This window comes from Columba livia, chromosome W (genome assembly GCF_036013475.1).
Source record: "Columba livia isolate bColLiv1 breed racing homer chromosome W, bColLiv1.pat.W.v2, whole genome shotgun sequence".
In the NCBI taxonomy this organism is placed as follows: domain Eukaryota; kingdom Metazoa; phylum Chordata; class Aves; order Columbiformes; family Columbidae; genus Columba; species Columba livia.
Genome location: NC_088641.1, coordinates 10,938,378 through 10,949,057, shown reverse-complemented (window position 1 = coordinate 10,949,057; position 10,680 = coordinate 10,938,378). Strand labels below are relative to the sequence as shown.

The following is a 10,680-nucleotide window of genomic DNA, read 5'->3' as shown; positions in this document are numbered from 1 at the left end:
CTGGCATATGTTACATCTATATTTGGATACAGACCCTGACAACTCTGCCCAGGCCTGCTGGTGAAGATTTGAACAAAACAGTATACTGGCTGTATTAAAACAGGTCCACTGAAAATAACTTTTGTAGCCAAAACGAAAAAACACACCAAACCACATGTGGCGGATGCACTTGACCCCCTCCCCCTCCCCACCCACCCAGCCAAACCAGCAGCAATTTGGTCCAGACTCCAGAGGAGGGAAGGGCCCGAGCCACAGCCAGGCCAAGAATTCCTTCCAGGAGACCCACAAAGAAGCAGAACAGCGCACTGAACACTGGTGGCTTGTGGGTGCAGAGAGTCTCGTGCATGCTTTTCCTACTGTATGCAATTGACTATGAGTCAACCACTTCATTCTATAAATATGACAGCCTGGATGAGCCTGCTTTGAGCTCTCCCTGCTAAATAAGGGAGCTGTACAGCAATGATTTTACTACTCACAGGTAGTAGATGAGCCAAATTTAAGTTCAATATTAGTCATTTAGCTTAAGTAGATGCATACTGAATGTAATGGATTAATTAGAAATATAAGGTTGTATGATTTCTAATATACTCTTTGATTCATGTTACTTAGTAGACTAGATTTGCTAAAATTTTACCAGGGGCAACTGCAGACTACACTAAACGCTTGCAAGATCAAGTCTAGATTGCATTTTGCTGGGAAGGATGGAACTGACTGGGAAAACAATGATCCAAGGCTAACACAGAGACATTGCAGACATCTGCAAAGCGGGGCCTATTTTGCACTTCGTTGAGAAGAAAGGATTTATCCAGACAAAATGGATATGGACCAAAACCAATGTCTACAACTGAACAAAACAAAGGCCCACGTGGTGTCAGAGAAAAAGGGCCCAATGGGGAGCAAAGGACCTGGTGGTGAAATTTTGCTATTGGACTGGATCTTGGTGTGAATGGTCTGTAAAGATATAAAAGTTTGTAGTTTTCTATGCTTGGGCAGACCTCTGCACAGGTACCCAGCTTGAGCCAGCCCTCCTGCTCTTCTACTCCAATAAATTTTTATTTTTCTAAGAGTTTTGTCTCCTGAAAGTCTGCTCTGCATATGGTTATCGGGCCTCACCTGAAAGTTTGCTACGGGAGTTCTAAAATGCAGACTCCAAAGCGAATGGTTATCAGGGAGAGAAGAATCCTGACAGTTTGCACCACAACAGACACAGGCCTTGCCTGAGAGTTTGTCTCTGGAGCCCCAAGACACAGACTCCAGAGTGAACGGTTATCAGGGAGGGAAGACACCTGAAGGTTTGCTTCATGAATGGGTAATCAGGTTCCTGGAGAGAAGGTAAGCAGTATTTGGCTTGGCATATTTCCCCCATGCAGTAAATAATGGAGTGAACACGCCACCGAACTCTTTTAAGTCGCGCTTCTCTCTTAAGAAATCTAAACATTGTTCTGTAGCAAGCAGAACCCTAAATTACTCCCCCATGACACCACAACAAACCACAAACATTTAAAGTTCACTGCTAATAATTCCTTCATTCCCTTTAAGCACATTGATGTTTGCTGACGTCTTTGTCTGGTCATCAAGTAGTTACCTCTATTCCAGCTATTCATGATTCTCTGACCTCAACAAGCCATCTTAAGTTGGTATGTCAAAATAAGAAATAAGGAGGTTAGACAGACAGTTTTAAAACAAACAAACAAAACCACACCCCCCTAAAAAAAACACCCCAAAAAAACCCCAAACAAACAAACTATACGAACCCAGTAGTAGCTTTGTACCCCAGCCTCCACAGGGCCACTTTCAAGTCACAGCAATAACTAAAACCAATAAACTATCACAAAAAGGATTTCCTTCTGTACATGATTTTTATTATTTACACGATACAACAAAGCATAACTGCTGGATAGTGTGATTATGTGCAATACCCAAGTATGAACTATCTGTACATGTTTGCATATCTGATAACTAAATTGAAAAAAACTAAGTTAAAGCAAAAGTCTGATGCTTTTAATAGTGAACTAAGAAACTAAGACCAAACACTGCAACAGAAGTCAGAAGTAGCATCTTGTGTACATACACAACTATTTACACGAGAAGAGGCATTACTACAACACTAGTCTACACTATACTTGATTATATAAAAAACCCACAAGTTTCATAAATCACAAAAAACCCTTCCATTATAACACAGAAGTGATATTACCAGACAAGCATCAGCAAGCATTGCCTTTTCTAGTTATTATACAAAGCTGTAGGTAACAAAGCCCATGCAATACACTAAAGAACACCACAGTTCTACACCCAAGTACAATTAGAAATGATAAAGCAGCCCTCCAAGAGTGGCTCTAGCTCCCACTTACATCTACAGGCATCATGTTGGGTATGGTTTTCCATACCCAAAAATGGCTGCTTGTGCAATTGTTACAATAAAAAAAAAAAAAAAAAATCCTAATATTCTTAAGTTCATTGTCTTCTGGGTTCAAAAGAAGTACATGAATAATAAACTGCTCAAATACTTCTGCAGCTTTCACAGATGCATCAAGCTGCTGTGGTGTGTCTAAAAAAAACCCACACAGATGTAGCTTTTGTTTTATAAGACAATCTTAGTACAATATTGTGCTACACAATATTTTAGCTATGCAAGGAAAAGCAGCCAACTATTGCAGGCCAGTTCTTAAGTTTCTAAGAGGACATTTCCTCCGGGAAACTGTTTTCATGGTTCTAAACTTAATGTAAACTGTTCCAAAATAGTTTTCTTGTACATATCTGATTTTTTTCCTATTTTTCCAATTGCAATTGTTAAATGACTTTTTATTAAATATGGCACCAACACTCATCTTACTGGAAGGCAGAGCCCTCTACACGGCTTACATTCTATTCTGCTGGAAAACAATGGTGTGTGGAAATTAAAAGCAGAACAAGATTTTAAATGATAGAATTAGGTCGCCAAACTTTGTGACATATCCTTCTCCCCAACAGGCACATAGCCTTTAGCTAATGTTATACACCTTTAACATCTCAAAAGGCAGATATGCTGCAAACATGCAGATAGATCTGTTTGGCACATGTGAACTAGAGCCTGTTCTCTGTGCATGTGTATTCCTGTGCAGGTTCCGACCATCCAGTCATATTCTGAGGAGAGCATATATATATTCAAGTGCTGTATCTATCCAATTCTGCCTGTAACAAACACTCAAACATTCCGAAATATTACTACAGACATAAAACTTTGGAGAACAAGAAAAATTGCCATGCAACTGCTCTTTAATGCTTTCCTAGTGTATATTAAAATAAAACAGATAAAAGTCAGTCTTTTCACAAGTAGACTAGTTTATATTCTCTGGATTTTTTCAGCCACCACAACTGGATTCTCTTTCCTAAGTTTTGCTGCAGCTTCTGATTTGTAATCATATGGGCATTTATGCTTGTCAGAATAACGGTGAAGTCCACAAAATAAATTTCCACATCGGCAATCAAATCCTGTACAAAGAAAAGGAAAAGCAACATCACCAGGAAGCTTCAGACTTAAGCAAGCTATAAATGAAGGGCTTATTCAGTACAAAGGGGGTATGTGCATCTACTTTCACAAACAAAATAAGTAAAATGGATATTTCCAAATAACATCTCTATTAAGGGACCTAATACTATAGATTTTGAAACGGCAAGAAAGTTTAATGGCTACAGGTACTTCAACAAATTAAATCCAGTAAGAGACAACTAATCGTACAGATCTGTTCAATATTGACAGAGTGCTCTCATACCTGTAAGGCCAACCTTCTTTCTGCACACGAAACATCTGTTTTTCTTTGGTTTAGGTAGTTCAGAAGGTTTCTCTTCATTCTGTGAAGTACTAGGTTGAGAAACTGATGGGCTTGGTTGAGTAACAACTGTTAAAGGAAGCAAAAGAAATAGAGATCAATTATCTCCTTTTCTTGGCTTCATTAGCTACTCAGTAGCATACCTGTATTTATTAACAGTTAATTCCCCTCTACTAAGACCCTGAAGTTTATTGTCTGAAGTACTAAGTAGAATATGTATTCTATTAACTTCCCTTTTATTTCTACAGAAAACAATCAAGCTTTCCCCACTGTTCCATCATTAGAAAATACGGGATACCTAGCGTTATCACTTGTATACACCCATATAGGTGTAAAGGCTTGGAAAGCACTCCAGAAGCTCCATGTACACACAACGTTAAAAGTCCTATGATCTAGTTTAAATCAATCCAAAACAATAACAATATTGTCACAAAGATGTTGAAAAGAGGGGATACTTGTGGAAAATAGTCAATAGGAACATATTTTAGAAACAAATGACATTTACAGTAATGCTTTTTTGTCAGAGCACCAAGTTACTCTGCTACTATACTTGCCAAGTCGTTTGATCTAAAACTTCAGAGTCGACCAGAACAATAGCTGACATTCTTGAGCTTCAAACCACTGATTCTGTGATACATCAAGCATACTACTACAAACCATGCAGCTCAAAAGAGCCCTTGTTTCAGACACTTTTTTCAGCAAGTTCAAGGAAAAAAAGTACATATTTACATTGGATATCTGTATCCTTGTACTATATTCAACCTTAGTGATCAGGCAGGTAGAGTGAAAATAACTTATTTTTCAATTGCCTTTGTCATGAACACTTTTGGTCAAATTTGTCACATTTTACTCAAGTCCTCTGCAGAACAAAAATAGGTCCTTCTGTGAACTTATGTGGACCTGTTAGTTTCCTTTGAAAAATTAAGTTTTCATCAGTTTTTAAAATCCTTTTTATACTCAAATTAGTGCAGAGGAAAGTCAAGGGAGGTGTGTTTGTACATGAACTTTAACACACACAACCCAAGGAGTCTGTTCCTCTTCAGTTTTCCTGGACACTCAGTTGTATGATTACAGCTATTGTTTTAAAAGATAATGAACAAACTATAAAATACACTCCAGAATTAATGACTGAGAACACAGGCTTAAAGGACTCATAACCAACTTTATGCACACAAATAGTATTTCTTAGTTGAGATCCTTTTGGATCAGTAAGAGTTGCATTCTGTAAGAAGTGGAATTTTTCCAGACATCATGAACCCCTTATAATTAACTTTATTATCTTTAGTATTAATATATGCTCTTTTAAAATTTTATTTGTATTATACTCATATGCCTATTACTACTAACACAGAGCCTCACAGATCCAAGCCCCATTTCACAATTCACTGCACAAGTTAACAAGGAGAGCCTCCAGTCAACAGTTCATATTCTAGATTATAAACAAGATTCAAAAGTGACAAACTTTCAGAGGTAACAAGGAACTTTCAGTGCTTATACACAAAGAGTTTTATACAGGAAAACAGTATTTTCTTATACAATATAATAACTGTAACAGTCTTAAGGAACAACTTAAACTCTTCAGTAAATTTATTTTTGATATATTCTATAGATTTTTCTAGAAAGTGTGAAGAGTTCGGTGTCAACGCTGTTTTGCTAAGTCTGAGGATAACAATACCCTCCAGTCTTGAATAAATAATACTTTTTCCATATTTAAGCATGCTATCGGTAAAAAGCAAAGGTACGGCACTACAATCATTACCGTTATTAATACTTTTCAGAGTAGTTCCCACAGCTGCTTTTTTTTAATTAAACAATTCCTTTGTCTTCACAAGTAACATTTTCTAGATGAATATATATAAGCCTGTTGGATACCACACACCTTAGCTGAGAGGCATTAGTTACAGCATTAAGAAATTGACTAAACATCTCCCAAACCAAGCAGCATGGTCAAGCTCCTTTGAGATTTGTTATTTTAGCAGTCTGTTTTAAGTGAAATGCTAGTTGTAAATCGTGGCAGATGGAAAAAGAGAACCTTCCAATTTTCTCCCCCATCCCACTGCGGAGCAGTGAGCAAGCAGCTGTGTGCTGTTGTCCTGGTTTTGTTAAAAACAAGACCAGTTCCTCTTTTAGTGAATTTTCCTTTCAGCTAAGTACTTCTAAGTAACTGCACTTTCCTGAAGTTAGCTGCATACTTTTTGAGACGCTGTTCACTCTGGGACTGATAAGATGACCAATGAAATGCAGAAGAAGCTCATGTTTAGGTTTATTACTATGGTAACCAAGGTTAACTGATAATGGGAAATATTTGCAAGGAGGGGCAGACAGAACAGGTGACTAAAACTGACCGAGTATTCCATCCCATACGCGTCATACACCCTATAAAAGAGGGAGATCACGAGGGTCTTGCTCTCTTCGACCATGGCCGGCATCTGAAGAGGACCCTGCCTGTCATGCCTGTGATCCGAGATCCAGTTCCAGTTTACTGCAGAATCCAGGCCAGGACTTCCGGGTGCCTGCCCTGCAGCTGCTGGAGCCGCGCCAGTTTCCAGCTCTGCCGCTGCTGGAGTAAGGTCAGCTCCACATCGGTCAACCCAGGATATTCAAGATTGGTTTTGTATATTTTGTATATTTTCTCTCTTTATTAGTAGCATTAATAAAGCCTTTAAAACCTTTCCAACTTGAAGCCTCTCTTCCTTATCCTTCTTATCGCTTTTTCCTCTCTAAGGAGAGGGTGGAGGGGGGATTAACAGAGAGCATCTGGCACAGTTTATTGTCGCCTTGCAATTAAACCTTGACAGATTTAATTGGTGGCCCACAGGGGGAAAAAAAGAAACCTTAAGGGAAAAAAGATAAGAGAAACCATGACAGCTGCTTAGCTGCCTACCAGGGTTAAGCCATTACAGGCCTTTTTGGCACCCAACAAGAGGCTCAAATGGTCTGAGATAATGACAGATTTGATGGGAATATGCTAGATCAAGTTTATAGCTGTTATTGTTGTTGAGCTATGAATTGGCAGGCTCCTGTGCTTTCCATGGGGGTCGCTTGCCTTACTGTATATTAGAGTCTAGTGCTCATTAGTGGCTGCTTTTTGCTTTTGCTGCTTGCTGTACTGCTGCTCATTTTACTCTGCTGTGCCTGGAAACATTCTGATAACAGCAATGGTCATGCACCTGGGCTGGCAGATGACCAGGGCATTGCTGCTGTACTGAACAGGCTGGAACTCTGTGTGAAGTCAAGCCAAAGGGACTGTGACCTGTGGATGAGTTCACATGGGAGCAGGACACTCTGAACTATCTGTGGCTGTGGACATGTCTGTGCCACAGCAGGTATACCTCTGAAGGGATTGCGGCTCAAGGATAAGTCCACACTGGAGAAGGTACATCTCAAAGCATCCGTGGCTGTGGATAAGTCCACAACACAACAGGTACACTCCTGAAGGGACTGTGGCTGTGAGTAAGGCCACACTGGAGCAGGTATATCTCTGAAGGCATTGTAGCTCATGGAGAAGGCCACGCTGGAACAGGTGCACCTCAAAGCAAATGTGGCTGTAGATTAGTCTATGCCACGGCAGGTACACGCCTAAAGAGGCTGTGGTTCATAAAGCTCCACTTGTAGCAGGTACACCCCTAAGGGACTGTGGTCCATGGATAAATACAAGTCAGAGCAGGGGCAAGGGGAGGAGTTCATTGCAATGTTAAAACCCTATAACCTGGTCCAAAGAAACCAAGGGTAGAGATTGTAATGGAAATACCTTTAAACTGTTGTAATCTGAGATTTGAGTCGCATGTTATAGGAAGTACAATAGCAAGAACCACCTGAACCAATGGAGGACAAACCTCACAAGAGGCAGTGCAAGTGCAGCAGTGACCTGTGGAGAGTTTTTGGGCCATATGCTGTGAACAAGCCAGGGCTTGGGGTGGCTGTGGTGCACTAGGACCATACGGAAGTAAACAGAAGCTGGTCTGCCCTCGACCCAGGCCATCGTCGCTGCGCATGAATAGCATGTGGACAGTGCCCTGCAGCTAATCACCATCGTGGTGGGGGGAAGAGTGACTGCAAGTGTAACCAATCGTAGCCTGTGCTTGCCGCATGGCCTTTCGGTATAGAGTATATAAGGGTTGGAAAAACGTGGTCTGGCGGACATTGATATTCAGCGTTGTTAAGAGTTCATTAAAGGGTACTGATGTTAAATTCATATTGAATTAGACTCATTACTCTCGCCGGCCCGCCCGTCGTGCTCAAAGAGGTCCTGCCGGCAATTTTGCATTCTCCACATCGTCTTACGACAAATGGTAGCAGAGGATGGTTCACAAAGCAGGAACTACGGAGCACAATTACTGCGGTAAGCAGCATTCCTAAAGACGGAGCCAAGCCGGGTTGTAGGAGAGTGTGCTTTGTCTGGTATCAAAAGACAAGCACCAGACGAGCTGGCCACTCGCCTTCTACTTTAAGACCGCGCTGATAAGATAATGGATATTGAAACAGCCGCGGCACTGTTGACGAGTATACTCTCTAAGAGAGGTATTAAATCGTCACAGGAAAACCTAGTCACATTGATTTTTTTAGCTCAGAAGTGGGGACACTTTGGAGAAATTCCACTTTTGTTTTCCCCAACGGAATGGAGATCAGTGGGGGACACAATGTGGGATAAGACTATCAGAGGGGAAGAAGAGAAAGAAATTAAAGCTCTGAGAGAATTGTGGAGAAACGTGTTAGAATCATTAGAAGTAATGAAGTCCGAACAAAGCGCTGCCCTGAGAGCCGCGAGGGCGCTTGTCCCAGAACAAACCTGGACTGATAAAACACGTCGGCCAAAAGAGAAGAGGGGCCTGTGGGCTACTCTGTGGGGTCTGCCTGCCGTTCGGGGTGGCCGGGGGGTCCCGGCTCAGCCAATACTCTCGCAATCCGATCTGCGGCGGGAGTTGGAAACTTTGCCGTCCGTAAACAAAGTACCGGAAGTTTCCTTTTCTGAGTCTCTGAGGCAATGTGACTAGAAACCGGAAGTGCAACTAGGGGAATGTCCGGATGCGGGAGGCCCTGAGTACCGCCCTCCGCCTACAGCTCCACCTCTGCCCTGCCCCTGCCCTGCCAGACACGCCCCCCTCTAAGACCATTGCGTCAGCCGGGCCGGGCCGGGCCCGGCCGGGCGGGCCGGGGCCGCCCCACGACGTGCCTCCACAAACACAGTATCACACAGTATCACAGTATGTTTGGGATTGGAAGGGACCTCAAAAGATCATCTAGTCCAATCCCCCTGCTGGAGCAGGAACGCCTAGGTGAGGTCGCACAGGAACATGCCCAGGTGGGTTTTGAATGTCTCCAGAGAAGGAGACTCCACAACCTCCCTGGGCAGCCTGTTCCAGTGCTCTGTCACCCTCCCTGAGAAGAAGTTTTTTCTCAAATTTAAGCGGAACCTCTTGTGTTCCAGCTTGATCCCATTACCCCTTGTCCTATCATTGTTGGCCACCTGTGGAAGTTTCTTGTGAGCCTTCTTCTACATCATTGGGCTCACCCCAAGTAGTAGAGCAGTTACTGCAAGAGATTACCAGCAAGCTTGAACAACTTGACTTGCGAATGTCAGGACAAGTTAGCCAGCAAGTCTCATCTACAATACAACCAGTTGTAGCAGCAGTTCAGTGATCTACAAATAAATAATATAAACCATTATACAATTCCTGTCATCGCTGTGGAAGTAAAGAACACATCCAAACGAATTGTACTGCAGCAGTTTGGTGTGACAAATGCCAGTCTAACAATCATGCTACAGAGACTTGCCAGAGATCGGGAAACGGTCAAGTGAGCGCAAACGGAGTGCGCGCGAGGACACAAAGAACATCTCCGAACCTGTATTACAATCAGCGACCAACTGTGAACCAGGTTTCTTTCACCTCAACAAGCCAAGCACCGCAGGAAGCCTCGGAGTTGATGTGGAGACAGCAGTAGATATAACATTGACCAATACTGCAGTTCATAGAGTACCAACAAATGCTAAAGGACCTTTATTTCGACAAGATAGTCTCATTGGAGGCCTACTGATTGACCGTTCTTCTGCTAGTATCAAGGGTCTTATACTAATAACAGGGATAATTGATGCAGATTTCACAGGAACTGTTCAAATCCTGGCTTACACTCTGCATCCACCAATTTTTATACCTTCTGGGAGTAAAATAGCTCAGGTAGTAGCATTGGAAAACTGCCTACCAATGCTTCCAGGAGTTCCTCCAGCATCCTCAATAGAAAGGCGTGATAAAGGATTTGGATCGACAGGTCCTGCAGTTTGCTTCACCTCATCAATGACTCAGCATCCCATGTTACGTGTACAACTATTTCGATCTGATTCTACTGTTGTTGTAGATGTAAATGCAATGCTTGATACTGGAGCTGATGTCTCCATCATTAGTCAATTCAAATGGCCACGAAAATGGAAACTTCAAAAATCAATCTCTTCTACTGTAGCTGGAGTAGGGGGTCAAACTACTCCAAATATAAGTGTTGATCCCATTTCTATTAGTTTCCCTGAAGGTCAATGTGTAACCCTTAGGGTGTATGTAATGGAATTGCCAAGCAGCCTTGAGGCGCTTATTGGACATGACGTCTTGGGGCAACTTGGTGCCGTGTTAACTACTTCACCTTTTCCTTAGTGGTCACTGGAAAGCAGTCATCCAACCCTCCATTGACCTGGTTAACAGATAGCCCAGTTTGGGTTGACCAGTGGCCATTAACGGAAGAGCGACTGCAAAAGGCACATGAATTAGTAGAAGAGCAATTAGTTGCAGGCCATATCAAGCCTTCTACTAGTCCATGGAATACCCCGATTTTTGTAATACCAAAAAAGAGTGGAAAGTGGCGATTATTATATGACTTGCGA

The 10,680-nt window shown here is 42.1% G+C and overlaps 1 protein-coding gene across 13 annotated transcripts in view; it reads right to left on the bottom strand.

Moving 5' to 3' along the window:
• Window positions 1–1,840: 1,840 nt before the first annotated feature.
• Window positions 1,841–10,680, bottom strand: part of LOC135577116 (AN1-type zinc finger protein 5-like) — a 28,826-nt gene continuing 19,986 nt past the window's right edge. For all 13 annotated transcript variants that reach the window (XM_065044836.1, XM_065044838.1, XM_065044840.1 and 10 more), the window contains 2 exons: window positions 3,756–3,881; window positions 1,841–3,474 (listed from right to left, as the gene is read on the bottom strand). In XM_065044836.1, the coding sequence (XP_064900908.1) occupies window positions 3,326–3,474; window positions 3,756–3,881 (275 nt within the window). In that variant the 3' untranslated portion in view covers window positions 1,841–3,325. The remainder of the gene's footprint in view (window positions 3,475–3,755; window positions 3,882–10,680) is intronic.